General features: G+C 39.5%; 2 protein-coding genes across 2 annotated transcripts; both read left to right on the top strand.

Moving 5' to 3' along the window:
* The first annotated feature begins 3,520 nt into the window (after window positions 1-3,520).
* On the top strand, window positions 3,521-6,373 carry slc18a3b (solute carrier family 18 member 3b). Its single transcript, XM_029455565.1, has one exon. It carries the CDS (start codon window positions 4,046-4,048, stop codon window positions 5,612-5,614), a length of 1,569 nt encoding a protein of 522 aa, XP_029311425.1. The 5' UTR covers window positions 3,521-4,045; the 3' UTR covers window positions 5,615-6,373.
* A 689-nt stretch (window positions 6,374-7,062) lies between these two features.
* Window positions 7,063-18,403, top strand: chatb (choline O-acetyltransferase b). Its single transcript, XM_029455538.1, has 15 exons — window positions 7,063-7,202; window positions 7,801-7,916; window positions 8,696-8,887; window positions 9,506-9,624; window positions 10,949-11,002; window positions 11,177-11,357; window positions 13,051-13,228; window positions 13,338-13,507; window positions 13,584-13,684; window positions 13,779-13,907; window positions 13,998-14,120; window positions 14,215-14,356; window positions 14,606-14,668; window positions 14,874-15,011; window positions 15,699-18,403. Exons 2-15 carry the CDS (start codon window positions 7,872-7,874, stop codon window positions 15,963-15,965), a joined length of 1,902 nt encoding a protein of 633 aa, XP_029311398.1. The 5' UTR covers window positions 7,063-7,202; window positions 7,801-7,871; the 3' UTR covers window positions 15,966-18,403.
* The last annotated feature ends 5,528 nt before the right edge of the window (window positions 18,404-23,931 follow it).

Below are 23,931 nucleotides of genomic sequence, written 5' to 3'. Positions count from 1 at the left end.
GAATATAATGCTAGTCACAGACAGATGGTGTAAAAAAAAAAGGAAGAAAAACATATGTCACAAAACCTTTCACAGCACAAACAGCAACCCCATCAGACACAGTGCACACATGTGACATGTTCAGAGAGATTTAGTTAATCAGAGTCAGATTTTGACCTTAAGAGCACCAGAAAAACTGGGCCATAGCCAGAAATTTAGAAATGCTGAAGTCATGTGTACCCCTGATGCAACTTCAACAAACTAAGAAATCAATGCCAGTTTTCTTAATTAGTCTCCTCTCTTCTTACCCCACAAATGTTACAGTACACATACATATACAACTAAAGAAACACTTTCTGAAGTGACATTTGAAGCATCATCAATCACGTAGTTGTATCTAAACAGTGCACTCTTTAGGGGCAACAAGCCTTAAAAAGTCACATTTAAAAAATAGAATGTGCCTGAAGAAAATCACCCAAATTCAAAGAAACAATATTGAGAATGTGCCAATCCTTCAAGAACTAAAAGATTTAAATTTCCAAAACAGTATAAAAAAACGTCAACAAATGCTGTCAGTCCAGCTTACCTCTACCATTCTGAAACTCTTAAAGTTATACATTTCGTAATGTAAAATATCAATTATATTAACTGAGGCTGGATTTTCTACAAAAATGAAAAAAGCACAAGGATTTTTAAAAGGAGGATTATGGTTAAAGAGCACTTTATTTTACGTCAACTGATGATCTGGTTAAGTGCACAAGATCCGCCACGGAGTTACAATTTAGGAATTAAATAAACAGAGCATAACAGACTTCACTGTGTAAAAGTTGAGGCTCAGAGGTCAATTGAGGGAAACACTGTTTGCATTAACTCCCAAGTTAATGATCAACTTTGTATTGGCCTGATAAGCACAATGGTTGATGTTCAATTATAATTTGGCTGAGAGCTACTTTGAGAAAAAAGCAAAGGTCAGAGTAAATCCTATATTAAACATTACACATTACAATCTATGGGTCAGATTAGATGATACAGAGGAAGGAGACATGTCACATGACAAAAACAAAGATCTTGCATAACACTGCATGTGTCTGTTCATTAACCATTATGATTTCTCATTTACCAACTGGTGTTTTAACGCAACAACAAATTGTGTGAAAGGAGTGACACATCTGTGCATTTTTCTTGAAATACCTCTCAAACGATTGCTTTCCAGAGTATAATCTGGATTAGATAGTTGCGTCACTAGCCTTTATAGACAGCCTTTCTTGGGCTCTTAAACCTGTCTCATATCGTCTTCACATTAGAGGCCAGGTCACTGCCCATATGTTAACCCAGACAACACAGCTGACACTCTGAACTCCTGCAGACCCTGACAAGATACCAGAATGAGTACGTGATTATCTATGTAGTCACATCGCTTGTATACACTCTGTGTATTTAACAAACTGTAGCGCGTTTATATAACGGCTGCTGCTGTGCCAAGCTTCCCTCTCTCATTAGTGAAATTGAGCAGTTATTTCCTGTTGGTGTATTAATGTTGCCTTTTCTGCATCAACTAATCCACAGAACACACAGGAAACACCCCTCATCACACAATATGCTGTTTTATAACAGTAATCATCATAAGTGTTGATATCAAAAACTCCAAAGACAAAGATACTCTCCTACACATACAATAACACACCTGTAATAAAAGTACTGCAACACAAGTCACATTCGGTAGTAAAAAGCATACGTCACACAGAGTAAGGCAACATAAAGTACAAAACATTAGCATGGGGACATAATCAGATTATTATTGTTATCTTGATAAGAGTTATAAGTGGTAGTTGTGGTAGTGAAATTAGATCAATCTGGATAATAGGACCTATCTTAACTTTAAATTGCCAAACATTATTTGTTATTGTTTTATATGGGGACAAACATTATAAATAATAGTATAGTATATACATTACAAGTATATATCCAAATTTTAAATTTAAATGTTCAAGTTTAAATACAGACATACAGGTTAAACATTTCCTAAATTGCTGTTTTCACAACTATTTCTGATTTAAATAAACGTTTTATATAATTTTGTAGCACCAGAAAGCATTATTTGTTTACGTTTAAATCTAATATTGGATCACTGAGGTTAGTTTACCTAATGTTGTTATTTGCAAGTCTTCACTGCCCTCTGCTGGCAAATAATAATAGTTGTAGTTGAGTAATGAAATAAATAAATACATAATAAAAAAGGCTTTTCTAATTTTAGCATGAAAAAAATGATATTGTTTTTGTTTTTGTTTTTCCCCCATAATAAATATTAAATAATCTAAAATAGGAATGTAACTACAGGAGACAGAAAGAATGATAAACCGACTAAACCGATAACTGGGGACAACATTATGTCACAGTGGTTGTAATGATGTAAACTATTTATCATTTAACTTCATAGACCTGAAGAGGAACTGTTATGGGATGATTTTAAAGGGTGTTGTGTGTACTTGTAGATTTTTACCACAAGGTGTCGCCGGTGTCTCGTGTTGAATCTAAAAGGGTCCCCCACATCCCGTACTGTGTGGCCAGAACTATTCTGTCCCAGGATATAAAAACTGCGTGCAATATATATATGAATATATATGTATATATATATATATATATATATATATATATATATATATATATATATATATATATTTTTTTTTTTTTTTTTTTTTTTTTTTTTATTGTTGTTAGTGCCATATTTTGGTTCCTTGGCTAAATGTTAACGAAGTGAACAGTTTCATGTGCAAACACAAAGTGAAAAACTCCTCCACTTGCCGTTGATGTTTGTTTGTGGTGACGGGAGCTGTCTGCAGGCTCGTGGTGCTGAAATCTCTACAGCTCATGCTGCAGTGGGTCGTTTATGAGTTCATGTATGGTACACATTTAAGAAAGCTAATATAGTAAACTACAAACATTTCCTTTTAAACAGCAAATGAATGTACTGAGTCGAAGTTTTATTATTTTAATTTCCAAAGACATCTATATTTATAAAGACTCCGTAGCGAGTTCAAAATTGTTTTATTTATGTTTGTGGTGTTTAAAGACTTCTTCAGATTTGTATAACGGCTATAGACCATTACTGGTGTGCACTCGTGCAGCTGTATACTGTAGGCTATGTGTTTGTATATTATCTTGAGATTAATGTCAGATACATTTTGCTTTGATAATCGGTTTTAATTTGTTTGTGTAAAGCATTTTTAATTGCCTTGTTTTTTAAAAGGGCTATGCAAATACACTTGCCTTGCATTTATAAAGATGTATTAATGCATATATCTTAGCTGTGAGTGTGCGTATATGTCTATGAATGTATTTAGGAGCCTCACAAACTGGACATCACGAATAAGAAAGATTCTTTCTCTTCGAGGCTCTTGTAGAGGACTCGTGAGGAGGTGGTGCTCACTGGCTCTTATTGGTTGAAGTGATTGCTGCCATGGTTGGAAATTAACATAAAGGAGGCAAGCGGCGAAGGGATCCACTTGGGGGCAAGCTGGTGATGCGTCACAGCTCTTGGTGAAAAGAGGAGACAAAAAAAGGGACTAAAATAGCGCCGAACCTGCGGGTTAATGTGCACCAATGGCCACGAAGTCACTCGTGGTCTCAGAGCTGAACGAAAAAGTGCCACAGGTGATAGGAGGTATGGACACGGAGATGAGAGAGTTTGAGCATCCTATGTGTTGCACATAAGTAACCAAAAGTCGCTCTAAACAAACTTTGCCATGTAAGATTAGCGACCGAAACCTCTGCACGGTGCAGAAATTCTACGATTTCACCACGTCACTTCTCGGGAGATCATGAAACAACATCGGATGTGTCTGAGGCGAGGACACGTTGAGGAAGCTGAGGAAAGACATCTTCACCGATGAGGCAGCCAAGTTTCCCTTCGCCTCTCCCTTTACGCACAGGCAAGGTGAGGACGGAGAGCATCACATCAATGTAGAGAAAACTCCAATGAGTCATCCGAGGTGTTGAGAGATCGGCAGCAGACGGGAGAAGCACAACTACAATTTGCAATCGAAAATCATTTTTTAAAAAGCACATCATGGATGGAGAAGGAGGATCATCCGGGCTGGTCAAATCAGCCGCAGTAAAACTGTCCGAGATGGGTGAAAGAACCAAGCAGTTAGGCACCGCGATAAAGGATCCTCACCAGCAAAGACGGATCATATTAGTGATTGTTTGCGTGGCTCTCCTGCTGGACAATATGCTCTACATGGTAATCGTGCCAATTATTCCAGACTATCTTGCTGAGCTGGAGAGTGAGCAGTCAGAGCACGTCCACGTAGTGATACACCCCAACTCTACAGCCAACAGCACAAGCCAATACAAAGTCAACAAGAACAATTTAGATATCCAGATAGGAGTACTTTTCGCATCTAAAGCCATCCTGCAGCTGTTAGTTAACCCGCTCTCGGGAACTTTCATAGACCGGGTTGGATATGACATTCCACTTTTTATCGGACTGTCTGTTATGTTCGTGTCCACATGCATATTTGCAATCGGGGAGAACTATGCGACTCTCTTTGTGGCCAGAAGTTTGCAGGGTCTTGGGTCTGCTTTTGCGGACACCTCTGGAATCGCGATGATAGCTGACAAATACACAGAGGAGTCCGAGAGGAGCACGGCGCTGGGCATCGCTCTGGCGTTTATCTCTTTCGGGAGTCTGGTTGCGCCTCCCTTCGGGGGCATCCTGTACGAGTTTGCTGGCAAGAAAGTGCCCTTCATCGTGCTCGCCTGCATATGCCTGGCGGACGGCTTTCTGGTGCTGATTGTGATCAAGCCCTTCTCCAACAGGACTAGAGAGAACATGCCAGTCGGCACCCCCATATACAAACTCATGGTTGACCCGTACATAGCTGTGGTGGCCGGGGCGCTGACAGTGTGTAACATCCCCCTGGCCTTTCTAGAGCCCACCATAGCCAACTATATGGAGACCACCATGCACTCGACTCAGTGGGAAATGGGGCTCGCCTGGCTCCCGGCCTTCTTCCCTCATGTTCTCGGTGTTTACATAACAGTTAAATTGGCATCAAAGCATCCACAATTACAGTGGTTCTACGGAGCTTTAGGTATGGTTATCATAGGGGCGAGCTCCTGCACAGTCCCTGCATGCAAAACGTTTGGGCAGCTCATCGCCCCGTTGTGCGGCATTTGTTTTGGCATTGCACTCGTAGACACTGCCCTGCTGCCGACTCTTGCGTTTTTAGTTGACGTGCGTCATGTTTCAGTGTACGGTAGTGTTTACGCTATAGCAGATATTTCCTATTCTGTTGCATATGCTATGGGTCCTATAGTGGCCGGCCAGATAGTGCACAATCTCGGGTTTGTACAACTTAATTTGGGTATGGGCCTCGTCAATGTGCTTTACGCGCCAGCACTGCTGCTGCTGCGCAACGTGTGCCAAATGAAACCGTCTCACTCAGAGAGAGATAACCTGTTAGAGGAGGCTCCGCAGGGGCTGTACGATACTATCAAGATGGAGGAGAGGAGAGCTAAAAAGAAGGGCTACAGTTCGGCAGGGAATTCTTTGTCAGTAGATGAAAATGGGTTTGACCCGTTCAGAGCACAGCGGTCCTTGTCAGAAGAGTCGTCCGGTCCGGAGTTCACTTAGCTCGGCCACACTCTCACCGCCCCCACCGTAACATTCCCCACGGAGAGATTTGGAGAAGTTATAGTCAAGTAATTTAAACTTTTATGTAAGTACCGATGTGCAATATAAACACCCAATCACCAAAATCATGATGGTGTGACCCGCTTTCCAGAGTTTATCGTTTCTTTTTTGACTGTGATTTCATTGTGTCGAACAAGTCTATGTAGCGTTTGTCATGGACGTATAACTGGAGTTTTGTGAGAGATCTATCAGCTAATGTTGAATTTGTGTGTATCACTGAGTATTGTAAAAAGATATAAATAGATAAATGTGCGTACAAGATTATATGGGACCAACTATAAACAGCACATTTCCCCCCACCTTACAAAAAAATAGCCTATATTTTTAGTCTCTGAAGAAACTTTTTTTACTTGCACATCAAAGGCCTAATTTTCCTTTTTTGGTTGTTGAAAAAAAAAATCGTAAATTTTTATTTTGTAACAAGTGGGCCTGTTTGTTATTTATTTTTCATTCAATGTTTTGGTTGTTTGAAATTAAATGTATCATATTAAATGGATTTTGTACATATGTGGATACATGCACAATGTAAATGGTTAAAACATACGTGGACCTCTACAAAGTATGTGTGCGTTCGTGTGTGTGCGCGCGCGTGTATGTATGAACCATTTTGTCAAGACGTAGCCAATGAAGTCAGTCTCCTTCAGATGAACAAATATGTATTCATTTATCAATTGTCGTTTTAATAAATCTCTGTTTGGATCTGTGTGACACTGGTGATTTCATTCTTATTTCAAGCTTCAAACGAATCCAAACAAAATAAGTGTGGAACTTATTTCGTTAGAAATATCACGAATTTAGATGATAAAATACTTAAAGAAGTATTAAAACACAACAGTGTTTAAAAAGACAAGTCACCTGTTTATATCATTATGTATAAAAGATGAAGAAGTATGAAACTTCTTGTGAGTAATGAAAAAAACAATGCCTCAAATTGAATTGAGACTTTTGATTGTACACCTCTCTCACGGTACACAACACGCACACACAGGAAGTACAGACAGACACTAGCCACAATTTAAACACAAAAAAAACATAAATCAACAGGTACAAGTGGGCAATAGTTTAGAAAATCTTGCTGCAGCTGCAAATTTTCCGCACAAGTTTTATTGTCTAAAACTCAACAAAAAGCGAACTGAACCTTAAAATCATCACAACTCTCTCGATCCGCAGGACCATCACAGGACCTTTGAATGACAAACCAAAAACGGCCCCCACTCCCTTTTTCTATATTACATTTATTATCGGATGTGGGCAGGGGAGGGGGAGTGAGCTGTCAGATAATATGTTCCACGAATAGATTTCGATGGGAGGAGTTTCTTGCCCCAAGGGGGAAGGTAGACTCGAACACCTTCAGCATCTTTTTCGAGGCGTGCTCTAATGTGGAGTCACAGCCTTATGGCGAAGCGAGGGGACGGGGGAGAAGTCCAGAACGGAGCTTTACACTAATATGGGATTTCACAACGTGGACGTGGGAGGCAATGTTAACTTCCACACATTTCTCTGACATTTGGAGTGGTGCACCGATCAGGTAAGTTAACTTTTCTTCTCTTCCAAGTAATATGTGTTCATTAGAAACTTATCATGCACTGGATGAGCTTCTTTGGCGCACAGTGAGTAAGACTATGCATCTTAAAAACTCATTTAACTTCAAAGTCTACTTTGCTGTGAGAATGAATTTTGAAAAGTTTTCCAATTCTTAATCATTCAACTTGTCTTCAATCAAACCACCTTGTATCCAATGACAAACAATGATCTGCAATTGTTTATATATTTTTGTTTGCACTATTTTAATAAAATGCCATTAACAAGTAACATCACTGAAAATATGTACACCATTTCTCCTTTTATTGGCTGAATTTTCATTTGTTTAAGACTGACATAGAGATGAAATGGGCTTTTAAGATGCGTATCTCTTTGCAGTGGTGAGCAATGAGGCTCAGCTGGGATTCAAGGACATGCAGCAAATTGCATTAGGTTGCCAAATGACGAAGAATGAAAACCTGATGGTTCACTTTCAGCCGGCACTGTGTAGCCCCATTGCTCAGTAGTCCTAATTTTATTTACTGTATTTGTTTATTTTTACTTGTCTGCTTTCTTTCTCAAATGTCTTATCATGCTTCGTGCAGGGAAGACTGACCTCAGATCGTCTCTAGAGGCTTTCCACAATATTTCACCTTGACTGGACTGGAACGCAAAAATGCCAATCATGGAGAAAGAGACGGCCAGAGACCGAGTCAGCCAAGTATGAAAACATCAGCACTCATTCACTATTTTCACTTTAAACAACGTTTTAATACTGAGGACTGTCACTGTCCATGGTGCTGAAGTTGGCAAAGAAATGGGCCTGACTTTCAGCACCACGGAAAGCAGCAGCGTCACTTACGCTAACTGACCGCTAGGGGAGAAAAGGATAGCAGGACTTTTACCTTTCTGGGGAGTAAATCATGTATTATTTTGCCCTGTCGTTTGATCCACATTGAGTCATAGGTAGATCATTTTATAATGCAGTTTGCATACTGTGGTGTAATTACCTCTGAATGTGTTTGTTTTTTGGTTTGTTCTTCCAGGAAAACACTTTATGTGACTTACTAAACTTTTTTTTTTTAAAGATACAAAATCTACACAGTCCTCATTTCCAGGAATCCACAGTTATACAACTTATTTTACAAACCCAATGTACTGGTCAATATTAACATATTGGGCTACTGACAGTATCATTATGCAAATGATCAAACATCTGACAGAAAAGATAATCAATTTTCCATCCTTATAAAAACAAGAGTGTTTCAAGTCCCTTAGGGCTGTCGAATGTGTTCTTAAATAGGGCCTCACAGCATTTAAGATAAATTATTAACACAGTGTCTAATAATAAAAGCATAAAGAGAAGATGTGAGAGAATTACCCCTTTGGCTAATGAACCATCAGTGAATCAGAGGAAATACATAAAAATGCTGAACAGCTGCAGTCCTTTGATTACTTGTTATGAGTATTTACACCAATCTGTTGTTTTTATTACATCAGGTGTTGCCAAAGGTCCCTGTGCCTCCACTGAAACAAACCCTCGACACATACTTGAAGTGTGTTCAACACCTGGTGAAGGAGGAGCAGTTCAAGAAAACAAAGGCCATCGTGGAGAAGTTCGGAGCTCCTGGAGGCGTTGGAGAGGTTCTCCAGAAGAAGCTTTCAGAGAGGAGGGACAAGACTACCAACTGGGTAAACTCTCAGATCTGCAAGATCAATAACACTGCCGCTCTTTGCTGTAGGTGTATGTGAAATTGAAAAAAGACTCCGTCCTCTGCCTGTAATTCATCAAACTTTCATTTGTAAAACTAAACTCATTGCAAAAATCATTATGTCCTTTTTCTTTAGTCAAAGCACTTTTTGCATCATCCATTATCATTCTAATCCAATGTATTAACAATACAGAAAGTGTAATCAGCATAAGCTTTAAACGTGTTTTATTTGTAATAATAAGGTATCAAACTCTGCTTCTGCTCTATTTAGTCTAAACATACCTCATATGTTTTCAAACATAATATATAACCTGTTCATAAATAGTTAAAGAAAGTGAAACACCTGACAATGAAGATTTATGTGTTGCTTCAATCTCTCCACCAGCGGTCAGTCCACAACTCATCCAGCTCAGTGACATCTATCACGCTCCCACTCTCGCACATACTCTCTCCCACTCCTCTTTTCATCTGGCAGTGATACACTGTAATGGTTTTTTACTCTATTGCCCACACGTCTAAACTCTGAAAGTAATACCATGAGTCCAACATACTTAACAAAGTCACATTTCTTATAAAGCGGCACTGTGTTTTTATTTAGGTCTATGACTACTGGCTGGAGGACATGTACCTGAACAACAGATTGGCCCTCCCAGTCAACTCCAGTCCTGTCATGGTGTTTCCCAAGCAGACATTCAGAGACCATAAAGACGCCCTCAGGTATGTGCTGGAAATGTAGAACATTTGCATGTGCTGAGTTTTTAAACATTATCGAACTTTCTTCGTTGGCTGTGAGTAACCAGAACTCAGATGAAAGGGGTTTCAGACCAGACTCTACTAACTGCTAACTGTGTAGGGCAATAAGAAGAGCAATTACAAAAAGAAAACCTTATCCTAAACATGTTAGTATAAGGTGACAATGTGTAAGACAATATGAAAAATATGTATCTGCAACAGAGCATTTTGTTTTAAATCATGTAAACTTTAAGAAGAATATTTCTCTTGAAAGCAGCTAATAGAACCAAATGCAATGAAGACAACGTGTCCAATGTGACGTCTTTATGTTGATAGTTTTGTCCAAGTAACAGCCCAAAACCTAAATATAATGAATAATAGACAAACTATTTATGAACGGCTAATTATCTAAATAGTTGCAGATAAATGTTCCGTGGATCGATTAATTATTCCAGCTCTGTTGGAAACCCTCTTTGTTCTAACTTTACAGTCATTTTGTGAAGTACAGGGAATTTCAAACTTAAGCAGAAGTACATAAGTGGACCACAAAAGTAAATCTCAGGACTTCATATCACATCATAACTCCCAGAACGTCACAGATCGTTGGTGGCAGTTTGCTTGAGAGAATCCGATGGGTCACGTTCTAAGATACTTGTCAACACAACCACAACGCAATGCCATCACTGACGATACAAAGTACACAGTATATCACTCAGTTCTGCAGCCACTGACAGGGTTCATGTTTTTCCCAGCAGGCATAGACTCAGATTGAGATCTGAAATACAGACATGGAAAAAAAAAAATCACGGGCATCATCTCTTGGCCACATCTCTGCTCATTATTAAATGAGCTGTGCTCCACCAGACATTACACCAGTCCACCCAGGCCTGTAACTCAACATTAGCTTTTGTCAGCTCACGCTGTACTAACTGAATATTTCCAGAGCACCCCAAGCTGGTAATCTACTGACACAGACACTTATTAGATTGGGAGTGACAGGGCCAAGCTCTCCACAGAGACTGCTAGTCAGGCCTCATTTAGGGGTGTGGTGCACTGCAGCCGCCTCCTTTGTATTGATCTGGCTTTGAACATAATAACACCAAGACAAATGACATACAACATAAGAGCTGACAGGGCTCTGCGTTTTCCCTATTTGCCCACACCGCCCACTCACACGTAGAGACTCGCTCCCTCTCTCCCTCAAACAGATAAACGCACACAGCCTGTCCACTGTATCCTAGTAATTTTACCAAAATGTGATTCAGCCAGTTCAGTGGTTTTCAAATGTTTAACTTCTCACTCTTTTAAGATTTGTGGCTCGTCTCATCGGAGGAGTGTTGGACTATAAGGCTCTCATTGATGCGTAAGTTTAACCAGTAATGGATTAGCTGTCACCCTGCACCCTCAGTGTCCACCTGCATGCCTTACACCTGCATCTATGTTATCTCCACAGTGAATTTAAGATGAAAATAAAATGAGGTACGATAATAAGTGATAAAGTGAGAGGTAATTTGATGTGTGTAACACTGTCTCTCAGGAGAGCGCTGCCAGTGGATTTTGCTCGAGGCCAGCTAGCTGGGACGCCTCTATGCATGGAGCAGTACTACTGCCTCTTTAACTCCTACCGCTACCCGGGGCTAAAGACAGACACGCTGAAGGTCCAGATGAACGCAGCCTCCTCAGCGCCGGAGCACATCATCATAGCGTGCAAAAACCAGGTCAGTACACTGGCCTCTGAGGAAACCTTTCACACTCCATCGCACTTCTAAATGAAGACAGTGTCCTGTCCATTTGAGAAAGATTATACGTTAATGTAAGGATGTTTTAATATTATATTCAGAGTTTATTGATAGATACTGAAAGGTGAGAAGAGTCAGAACGTCACATCAGACATAGGCAATTACTTTATGTGGTTTAAATGCCCTTTTTCTCAACACCATGATGTGGTGGATTTACCACTACATGCAGCAATGTTACCTGTTACAAATAAGCTATTCTTTCATCAGATTTTAAAAGGATAGGACTATTTAACACATAAAATAATGTGTTACCAATATATGGGCATGACAATTTGCATTCAACAGAAAAAGTCAAAATGTTGCACCTAAACAACGTCTGTTTTCCAGTAACAAGCAACAGGAAAGTTTACATTAAATTCATAAAACGCTTAATTACAAACATGTCTCAAAGGAATTTAAAGAAGATGAGCTTGCCTACATTAAATAAATAAGCAATTAATCACAACAAACAAAATGTTGAAATATAGTTTGCAAAAAAGGGGAGAAAAAGTACAGCACAACAGACTTACCTTAACTACAAACTGTTACTATGCCAAACCTACTCCTCACCATCTTACACAACATGTGTGTACAGGGCAGGCCAAACAATATGGCTGTCTATTAACAGGTAATCATTCAACTGATTTTATCTATAATTTACATTTCTGAAGGGATACAACAATGTGCCTTTATAAAATTGCAAAGTGTAACGCTATCTAGGGATGTTAAAGTGTCTTTTTGAATATTGAAATTGACCAGAATATCAAATAATTTGTGTATCACGTCTGTGTATGTATGTATGCATGCATGTCTGTATATCTAAAGAGCGCAACCATTCACAGACACGTTGATCTTGGGCTGACTGAGCAGGAAGTAGTAAACAGGAAATGTTATAACAGATACTTAGATGCAGTCTTCTTTCAAGGCCCTGTGAATTTGAACTGGAAGATGTTCTATTCAAAAGAGACATTTTCCAAAAATGTATAGCATGGTAGGAAGCCTAACGCTGTCTTACAGTAGGCGTATATGATTCACATATAGACGAGTAAGTGTCACATACACGGTCCTAGTTATAGATTCAAAAAAGACAATTTGTGTTTTTTAATCGAGTGTATACACATTTAGGACCACCATCTTTAAGACCACGCCCACTCCAATAATCTTCTATTGAGATTCTCATAAATGCATAAAATCCCATAGCTAACAGGTCTTAGGTCCACTATTTTGATTTCATGCAGCTCATGGATTGTGCCTTTAAATGACCACAGAAACAAGCGGAGCTCTCACCTGGAAATGGTTCTGGGAACTATCAATCAGTGGCACATAAGGGCCCGTCCCTATGGAGATACAGACGGTTAACTTAATTAGTGTTGATTTAATCTGCCAGAGCTTCCTTGAGTCGTGTGCTTAACTGATTGCAGTAGAGGAGCCATATTTTAAGTAGCAATTGGCCATTTTCGGTCCTTACCATAATTACTTGTGTCCTATTTACGTTAGCTGTTCAAAGATTGTACCATAGTAACAGTAAGCTCAGATGTAAATGACTATTAGCAGGCAAGGATAAGTACTCGCATCACGTGATGCAGTACATTATGGAATAGTTAAGAAACACATGATCTGTTTTTCTCACTAGTTTTTCGTGTTGGACGTAGTCGCAAACGGCAAGCAGCTCAATGAGACGGAGATCTTATCCCAACTGGAGAAAATCATGAAAATGTCAGAAAACGCCAAAGAGAGACTTCCTCCTTTTGGTATCCTGACATCTGACGGGAGAACAGAGTGGGCACAAGCCAGAGAGGCACTGACGAAAGGTCTCAAAAGTCTCTCTAATCTATATCACTTCAAGAAGCTTTAAACAACTGTAAACTCTTTTCAGACAAATAAACAGATACATCTCATCTCCTTCTCTCCTCCATCAAGATCAAAGCAACAGGGACTGTCTGGCTCTGATCGAGAGCAGTATGTGTGTGGTGTGTCTGGATGAGCCCAGTGGCCTGGAGCCTAGAGATACCACCAGGGCCCTGCTGATGTTGCACGGTGGCGGACGCGAGAAGAATGGGGCAAACCGCTGGTATGATAAGTCAATGCAGGTAGGGCTACGTTCAAGGCACTTCAATCCTCCATGAATGTAGAGTTTGGGTTGTTAGCTCATGCACCTTCTTTCAGTTTGTTGTAGGGATGGACGGAGTATGTGGAGTCGTGTGTGATCATTCGCCATTCGAGGGAATAGTTATGGTGCAGTGCTCTGAATACTTGATGAAATACATGTAAGTCAGCCCATACACTGACTATCACTGTCTTAATGAATGCTGCTGAAGCCGACAGTGAAGGAGACATAAGTGATGTTGTTGTCCTGAACAGAACAGGGAGTCCCTCGAAGATGGCGAGAGCATCCAGCATCAGAGAACTTCCCCCTCCAAGAAGGCTGCTTTGGAAATGTAACCCGCACTTCCAAGGACTCATAGCAGCGTCTGGAGACAGACTGCAGAGGCAAGACCAACACAAACTTACTCACACTTAGCCATACAAATGATTATTTCTAGACATCCTGTGTCATATCTTCTGAGCTTTCTCCTTCAGGCTGGTGAATAATCTCGACATGGATGTTTTCAAGTTCAACGTTTACGGGAAAGAATTCATCAAAAAACAGAAGATGAGTCCGGATGCGTTCATACAAGTTGCCTTACAACTTGCATTTTACAAGTAAAGTACAGTTATGATCTCTATCCATTAATGTGGCCATTAATATGCCTTCTCCAATATGCTGATGTTGCCGTGATCGTGTCTCATCATATAGATGCAACAGAAAGCTTGTGTCCACTTATGAAAGCGCGTCCATTCGGCGTTTCCAAGAAGGTCGGGTTGATAACATTCGCTCTGCCACACCTGAGGCCCTGGCCTTTGTGATGTCCATGACAGATGAGAGGGCCACTTTCACAGTGAGTCATTTTTCTCACTTTGACCCCAATTACTGAGTAACTCCCACAATACTGTTCATCATGCCTGCTTAAATTAAACAGGTGCGACCAGCCACCTCTGGCATGCAAAGCTCAGCTTCCCCATCCAAACAGATGATCCCTCTGCAGATTTAACTGCTCTGTGAAAAATTACTGCTCTCTCTTTGTACAACGTGAGTAATGCCCTGTGTTTTATTTTTTCTCCAAAATAATCTTTTACTTCTTCAACAGGATTCAGAAAAAAATAGACGTTTGAGGGATGCAATTAATGCCCAGACAAACTATACAATTGCAGTAAGTATTTTAAACCAGTTTTTGTCAATTTAATAATGTGACAGACATAATTAAAAAATATCTTTCGAGTATCAAATATTTAAATATTTAAAATGTAAGCAGAGGGAAACAGCTAGAACGATTCTGTACAAAGGTAAAGAATCTGTGATCAGATGAGATCTTAGTTAAATACTTCATTAAAACTAAGCAAAACAATATTTTTCAGGCTATTACAGGAATGGCGATAGACAATCATCTCCTCGGGCTTATGAAAATCGCAAAGGAGCTCAACATGGAGAAGCCAGAGATCTTCTGTGATGAGACGTATTTGGCCAGTAACCAGTTCATCCTTTCTACCAGTCAGGTAACATGTGATCCAATTCTAAACCAATAAGGTTTTTTCCCTTTGAAATGATTGCTTCTGGATGAAGATATAGAACACAGAGATACAGTTGAGGAAATATCGGTGCCGATAATGTTTTGCGTAAATGCATCCTAACTTCCATCGCGTGTGAGCAGAGGTGCAGTGATGGGGACACAGCCGTCACTGCAACAGAAACAGATATATACTAGATCCTTGTTGCAAAAGGAGATATAGTTCTTGGAGCCCAGGAACATCTCTGCTTCTTTTATGACTTGACCATGAATTACAAGAAGGTGGAGATCAACCATTTGCACTTGAAAGTCCACACTGAGTTTTAAACTGTTGTAATTGTACTTGTCGAGAAAGATATTCACCCGAAGCCACCTGTAATCAGGTAATTCAAGGTGAGAAAACACAGTCCAGGTCCGTATCCAGTAAAAGAGTCACTGAATTCTACTGTAGCCTAAAGTTGTTGCTTTATCTATTGCAAACTCAATATTTGTGTGTTTTTTACTGTTGGTTTGACAAAATAAGCTGTTTGAATATGTCACCTTGGGCTCTGAGAACTTGTGATGAGCATATTTTTATCATTTATTTATACACTAAAGGATTAATTCAAATACTGAGCAACTCATTCTCTTGACAAAATAAACTGGTCTAACCCGGTCTGTGTCCTCATGTATTCAGGTCCCTACCACAGTGGAAATGTTCTGTTGCTACGGCCCGGTGGTGCCCAACGGCTACGGCGCCTGTTACAACCCGCAGTCAGACCACATCCTCTTCTGTGTGTCTAGTTTCTGGGAGAACACGGGGACGAGCTCGGCCGTTTTTGTCAAAGCGTTGAAAGAGGGCCTGCTGGAAATCAGGGACCTGTGCAATAGTAGCAGCGCCGCGGCTACCAAACTGGCTGAGAGCAGCCAGGGAGCCGGCCTGCCTCGTAAATCAGGGAAGTAAGCCATACTGAGAGAGCACGCCCACTCGGCTGCTCCTCTCAACAATCTTAGGCTGCGGTCGAATAGTCCTTTTTTTGCTTAGGAAGGTTCCTAACTGAGTGAAGTGTCTAAGTGGCAGCCATGATTCAGTAAGAGCTGGTGGAATTCTCTAAATTCTAAGGAAATGTGCTTGAATGCTTCTTTTCTTATCCCTTTAGCATATGGTACACTGGAAAGTAGATAATAGCGTCCCACAATTCCTTGCAGCAGCAACATTTAAAGCGACGGCAGACCCACGTCAATAACATCCGACGTCGCATGATTACGAAGCCTAGTGTTCGTAAAGTCGGATTCTCTTCACACGTCTTTTCCTACGTCCTTATAAATTCTCTTTCCTCGACCTCATGACGATTTCCATCGAGGTCAAGGACAAGTGGTTAGGAAAGGACATAGAACGTAATTTGTTTTGACTATTCGACCGCAGACTTAAAGTTATTCTCAGTAGTTGAGATGCCTTTGTGTGTCTTCGTTGTCTGTGCAATAGTGTTCGTTAAACAACAAAATGCAAAGCCTTAAAGTTCATATATAGTATGTAAATATTAAAAAATGTGAATGAAAACATACTTATATGTTATAAAATACTTTTTTTTTGGATGTGTGTAAACATCATAATGATTTTGGGTCCAACAATGACCCTGTTTGACTCGGCAGACTGAGATTAACTGGTCTGCTGCCTTTAGGAAACTGAAGCCATGCCCGTTATGTAGCACTGATGAGAGGGGAAACTCCTCTATAAGAGAGAATCAGTCGAGTGATCCCAATATATATCTTTCACACATAGAGTAGGAATATAATATATATGAAAGTATTCTGTACAAAAAAGAAAAACAGTATATTTAAGTGACTTATAACAATCATTACATCCTGTAAATGTGACCCTGTTTCACTTTGTGTGTGCCATTGTAACACACAGGATCAGTTATACTTGAGATAATACTAGATCTATTTTAATGTGCTAAAGTTACGTACATTTCTTTTATTCTATTGACGACGCCGTGAGGTTGCCAAAGAAGTTGTGTATACGTGAAGTCTGTCTGATGAGGCACTGATAAAAAGATATGAATGAATAACTGTAAACATAGAGAACTGGTGTGAATATATGTGAATAATGTGTGCAGAAGAAAACATTATGTGGATTTAGTGGCACATTTGAAGTCTTTTAGATGTACTTTATGTCTGTGTTCATAGCAATATTTAGTAAGTGTTGAGTTTATTGAACAGTGCTACTTTATAAGTAAAATACAATACAGTGGTAATAGAGGCAAACCACTGTGTTCACGTGTATAAAAGGTGCTTTTTATTTGCACTTAAGAGGTAGCATGAGGGGTGTATTGTTATACTGTAGTGCAATAACACAGTAGCAAGTGCAGTGAGGGTATATGTGCAATTTAGCAAGTCAACTCATTAGTTGCATGGAGCTTATGTAACATTAAATGAATTATTTTTGATATTCAGAAATATTGGATATTATCTGTGAGATTAAAATGAATTATGGAACTCTACATCATGCATGCTGCTTTGGTCAAAATGGTCCATTCAAAGTGTTCAAAGTGTTACTTGGATTCTTCTACAAATGCATATTGTGTTTCAATCTGTGGTGATTCATGTTACAACAAATCAAAAATAATGGTCTTTATCTGTGCAAATTGTGAGGATATGTGTTGTCCTATATCCAGAAGACACTTTACTTTACTGAACTGTATCTACCAATCATCAGCCAAAGTGAATGTGAACCATGTAGATGATTTCAAAAATCATATCAAGAAAAGATTTTAAGCGACACATGTTGCATGTTTATTCTTACATACTAACTGTATTTTTATATGTCCACATGAAAAGCTTAATGATATAGTAAAATACTCTTAAAGGGTACACAAACGTAAGAAAAATGCCTTAAATAAAGTGATGCAAACTGTTTTCCTTCCACATATTCTATAACTGTTTAATGTTTTCATTTGAACAGTTTCTACTCGGTGTTAAACGTCTAATCTGAGTGGTGTGTGTAACAGAATGTAATATTTGTCACGTGGTATTCAGTGGGTTTCCCTTTATCTCATTCATAAAAAGTCATTTATAATCCCTGTGAGTAAATCCAGCTGTTATATCTATTGAACCACGGCACAGTGTTTAAATAGCGTGATAAATCAATGTTACACCATGATAACCGTTTTTGTGAATAAATGTGTAAAACGTCATTGACAGGAAGAATATAGTGTTTCATTAAGTAATTTTAAATTCAATGAATGTTCAGTGAAAAAATATGTTTATCATTATAAAAAAATAAAATAAAATGCTAACTTATTTTTTTAGGCTACAAACATTTGATTGATAGAAGACATTGCTAATTTAAGTTGTGATAAAAGTGATACTCCATTCAAGAAATAAAATGAACATCATGCTATTATGTCTAATAGTGTCAGTGTGTTCTGTTTAATTGGATGTCCCGAGTAGTTAATTTCCTTAATATATTATTATAAAGTAGTTTGATGACGCAGTATGATATAAATGCTGTAGAAAAATGTAGCAATTGCGGTACAAATTAAATATTGTGTTGTTGTCCGGGTGTTTATTTAATTTGTTCAATTTGGAGGGTTTCAGCAAACAATTACAGTTCTGAACTCCACATTATTTAGTATTGCCACAATTAATACAAATCACTCTTGTATGTTGCTATAAATTATAATCAATATTGACTTATTTAAATTCTATTTAATTGTGCCACTGTTTCAGTATGACCGCACTACACACTCTACACTTGGTTAGAATTGCAACGCAGTATGGAATTGGGATGCAGCTTCAAACAGCTTGTACAATATACAATAAGTTATCTGCAGCAAAATGATAGTCCAGAAGTCTTATGTGTCACACCATTAACTCCTAGATATCCAAACTTAGTGTACATTGTGTCAACAATTAGTCTTGTATCAACATTCAGATGCTGAGGACGATCCAATTACACATTTTGCTCGCTTGACTTTAACATCTCAATAAAATGGTACATATCAAAGGCTCAGTCATTTTTTTCTTTAAAACTTTCTTCTCTGTTTTAAATGGTGATCCAAATACCTGGCATTTACCAAAACAATTTGAAATGAATAATACATTAGATAACAACTACTGTAAATCAAGTACAACTGGAACTGGAGAAACAACTGGACTCATTTGTATTGTGTTGTCTGTTTGCAGCATGGCCACTTCTCTCACACACTCCCAACAGATGGCCTCGTTTTCACTGGCATCATGATAAGGTCTTCGGGGAAAGACCCACATTTAATTCTCCATTGGTTAAATCACTGAACCAGGTCGATCAAGTGCCCGAAAAACATTAAACATTTAGTCAAGCTTCCATGAACTAGTCCAATTAAATTTGGAATACAAATTGGGATGATAATAAAACATGCAGACTCATATGGATTGAAGAAACTGTTCAGTGTGTTAGTGGTTACAAGCAGAAAACGATCTACTTCCATTATATTGGAAGTATTGCAACTCATATCAGCCACTTGCTTCTGCAATCTCAATGTCTCAGTCACTGCGCAAAGCTCAGGTGAGGCTCTGAGCACAGGTGGACTGGTACATCTCTGCACAACAACAATCAGGTACCCGAGATACTTGACGTCCTTCATCGGGGCAGCGAAGCACTCCCAACTCAAAGAAGTTAAAGGTTTTTTTTAAGTAAACAATACCCAGTGTCTTCAACATCTCAGGGGGAATATCATCTACGTTACAAATGATGCCTCGCCAATGAGAAGCTTTTCAGCTCAGTGACCTCTGCCAGAGAAACAGGCAAGGCTCTCCATGAGTCTTCGGCCTCTGCCTCCTCCACAGAGGGAGTTTTAGTTGGGTTCAGGAGTTTCTTAAAATGTTCCTTTGACCACCACGGCTATGGTCCCGTTTTGCAGTCAGCAGTTCTCCTCCACTTCCAAGATCAGCATGGACGAGGCCTCTTGTGAGAATACAGGAACATTGTTAGATATTACTTATTAACCGTACCATCAGCAGACTCACCATAGCTCTTGGGCAATATTACAAAGATCTTACAGAAGTTTTGCTACTGCAGTTTACTTTATAAAGTAATCTATACATCTTATCTTAGCAGGGATTCAGACCAAAAACAGTTGCATTATTTAGGTACCGGTAAGACATGAAATATGATCCAGGAAGTCCAGTCGGAGTGTATTACAGGAGTCCATGCTAAATAAAAGAATATATATATGTAAATGCTACTATTGAGGGATGGCATATGAATATAATAATAACTATAGGAGAATAATATAAAAATGTTCATAAATCTCTGTGCCTCACTTTGTTTGTCCAGGCTGAATTTAGGTATTGAAGAGCACCGTGAGGAAAACATCTCACACGGCTGTGCAAGTCCCCACACAGCTCTAATACCGGCTGTCCAGCAGCGAGTCTATTGACAGAACATTAGGATGGGTCATCTAAAGCCAGAGCTGGCGACAACCAGTGTTTTCCCTGTGTGAGGAGCAGCTACTGACAAGGCGTTGAGATCAATGGCGGAAGCCCACCTGGAGATGGATGATGGGAGTACATTACCTCTAATAAGTGTCTGCCACGCTGCAAACGGAGACAGAGCCTTACCTGCTGACTGCTATCGACTGGAGAGGGGAGCAGAGAGGAGCAGAGCTGTCCATCCAAATTCCCTTCTCCTTGCTTAGGGGCCGGCCAGAGTCCAAGAAAAATGAAGCCACTGAGGCTGGATTTCTACCTCTACTGAGAACGACACTAAAGCAGGGGAAAGTGTCTATGTATCATACATAGAAACTTCCTCCTCAATAGGTAGGACGCCTGGGGAAGGTGAGTCACAAAGAGATCCACCGACGTGCAATGAGACACTGAACTTCAAGAACATTATTTGATGTATTTATTTAGAACTGCTATTAAATGAAATATGGACACAGCAAAGATCTGTAACTATAAATCAATGACAACTGTTTTTATTTTAAGTTCACAATACATGAGTGTGTCAGCGCTCACAAATCATGTCATGTACTGTAATCACTTATCACCATGTAGTCGTAATGAGCCTCTGTAAATGAACATGAATGAAAAATAACCACTACAAGATTACAATCTGACTTAATTTCACTTATCCTGTCATCCAAATGTGTTCCACAACATTATTAATATATTAGTTGATGCTAAAAAATCTTGGAAAATTTAACTTAGCTTAACATTTTCCGTTCAAAAATGGTACATGAAATAAAAGTCCCATTGTCTCGTGTTTTAGATATTGACATTTAAGAAGGAAACTCAAAGATAGTACTGCTGCCATTCTTACAATCTTTCAATTAAGGCAGAAGTCTACATTATAGCTGTCTGTTTTCACTCACAAAGGAATTCTGATAATGGCCGCTGTGGCATTTATGAAGAAACTGCACTCAGCAGAGAAGCTACATTTACATACCATCTTGGAGCCTAATTGGGCAAGAAGTGAAACTCCATTAAATAATACGCCTCAATATAGAATATGACAAGAGCTGAAAGGAAATATGTCCATTGACCCTGTCCCTTTTAAGTTAGATGTAGATACAAGTAATGATACTGCTATGACAGAATCCTGTGCATTTCAGTGTCATACAGGGTTGTGATTGAGAGGCCTCCATTATGGCTTTTTATTAAATAGAGTCAGAAATGGTGTGTGAAGAGTTTTTTCCTATCGCATAAAAAAGACAAAATAAAAGCCAAATTAGCCTACAGCATGAATTGTTTATACTTTCTGAAGAACTGCAGTATAATAATATCACAGGCACTGCAATTATTCTCTATGAAATATTAAAAAGACTGCAGCCATAATCACACATTGTTGCATATCACCACAGCAGAATAACCAACTTCAAGCTCTTCACTTCAGCGACTGTCAAGAGTTTCTTCAGCTGTTTTGATATGTTATAATGAGGCTCTGCTAGGTGACAACATGGCACCTATTCATCTCGAGGACCGCTTCTAATTTCTTTTCCTATTTACTCCCCGTTCAGCGCAGGTACTTGTTTTTTGTCATGGTTTCTGAACAATAATCCATCCCCAGGCTGCATATCAGCAGCAACACAAGCTACGCTACTGTAAACGTAGTACCTAAACAGTGTTGGCAACGTATGATTCATTTTGTGATTTGAAGATCAATAACCAATTTGAAGATGACCTGGTGGAGAGGATCCAGATTGCCGGGCTGTGCTTCGATGTGCAGCGTAAATCTCGGGTGGTGGATGTGCGTCTCGGCCTGCCACAGCTCCTGCTCTGGGGAATGATTTATGCCTCGGTCCTGCAACATGTCCTGTAGCGGTTGGGCTCTCACCGAATGGCCGCAGCTAATTTGAGTGGCCTCAGCTTCCTGAGTGAATAGTGGGAATGGTAAGCGAAAGGTTCAGGGTGTTACATTTAGAGAAAGTGCCGAAAGTCATGATTGGTGTGGAGGTCATTAATCATTAGCTTTATCATCATAATCATTATGATAAGAACAGCTATCAGCTCGCAGCAGTATAAATGCCTATAAACAAAGAGCAAAAGAGGAAAGAAGTGAGAGTTCATGACTAGATGTGAGTTGAGAAGGTAAATGGTTGTGCCAGGCCATCATCTCAAGACCAGAGTCAATCATCCACAAAAGCACTGCAAAGAGACAATCGCTTAAATGCTCTCCTCACATTGTGGTAACAAGCAATTGTCCGCCTGCGTGGCGTCCCAGTTCAGCAGGAGAGAAACTCTGAGAGCCAGTTGCATAAGTGCCAAATATGAATGGATCCAAGGCGACAGGAAGGATAAAAGTTAGATGGAAGGAACTCATTAGGAGCGCTGCACTCTCCTCACAAACCCCATCTCGCTAAAGCAGAGAAATTTGTAAACTGGCCATGAGTTCTGAAGGATATCTCATAATGCTTGACAAGTGAAAACCGCCACCAGGCAGCTAATAGCTATACTGTCAGGGAGGGCAAATAAAAAGGCATGAGTTTGCATGCATGTAGGCTTTGTGGCTCTGGTCATGTGAGACACACACTTTGCAAAAGGCAATTCCCTCACTCCCTAAGTTCCCCAACAGATCTGTTGTGCTGCCATGCCAGATGTGAGATTGTTGGCGTTACAAAAAGGGGTTGATTGAGAAGAGGAGTAAAAATAAAAAATAAATAAAAAAGGTGTGCTTCATTAAGTGCTTGGCTCCCAGGTGACCATTTGTCCCAGTAGCATTGTCCCTGTGGAGCAGAGCTGTGTGGGGTGGAGTGGAGATGAACAGAGGCCTGCAATGAGCAGCAGCAGCAGCATCCTCGAGCCCACAGCTGCCAATGGCTCCATCACTCTCAGGACTCCAGTAACTAAACCACATGGCATGGAGCAGCGCCCGCTTCCTGACTCTTCCAATTACAGTGACCCATTAAGAGGAACGAACGCAGCTCCAACAGATGGGAGAACAGAGGTGTGTTCATTTGCTTGTTTGGTGAAAGGAGACAAAGTCTACTTAGATACTGAGGTGTTTGTTTTGCCTCTGGCCTAAAGAAGTGACAAAAGAGACTTAAAAAAAAAAAAAGGTTTCCACAATAGATAGCACTAATTTATATTTTAATGTGACATTTATATGGTTATTTTGCCAGAGGTTTAAGGATCAGGTAAAAGCCTTACGACATCATTTGTAATTGCCACACTAATATGCATCCGTTTCACTGTTTAATGTTTATAGAGAAATGTAAAAGGTGAAATGTTACTCATGTAGCACATTTGACCTTCTTGTGAATTTACACACACCATACAGTTTTCAATTGCATTTCTTTAGGTCAACTCACTATTAAGATATTCCATGAAAAGTTGAGTTATGCTGTTGATTCTGATAAACTAAACACACAATGTATACAAGAATATTAAAGAGCATTCAATCAATCTTCCACAGAGACTTCAACTTGTACTTTTCCCACGAGCAGAAA

This window comes from Cottoperca gobio, chromosome 19 (genome assembly GCF_900634415.1).
Source record: "Cottoperca gobio chromosome 19, fCotGob3.1, whole genome shotgun sequence".
In the NCBI taxonomy this organism is placed as follows: domain Eukaryota; kingdom Metazoa; phylum Chordata; class Actinopteri; order Perciformes; family Bovichtidae; genus Cottoperca; species Cottoperca gobio.
This window is presented reverse-complemented; position numbering and strand designations above follow the sequence as displayed.

Excerpts from the sequence above, each read along its gene's own strand:
- chatb (XM_029455538.1), top strand. The coding sequence starts at position 7,872 with ATGCCAATCATGGAGAAAGAGACGGCCAGAGACCGAGTCAGCCAA. Across the intron at positions 11,358-13,050 it reads TCATAGCGTGCAAAAACCAG|TTTTTCGTGTTGGACGTAGT; the intron begins GTCAGTACACTG and ends TTTTCTCACTAG. Across the intron at positions 14,357-14,605 it reads ATGAGAGGGCCACTTTCACA|GATTCAGAAAAAAATAGACG; the intron begins GTGAGTCATTTT and ends CTTCTTCAACAG.
- slc18a3b (XM_029455565.1), top strand. The coding sequence starts at position 4,046 with ATGGATGGAGAAGGAGGATCATCCGGGCTGGTCAAATCAGCCGCAGTA.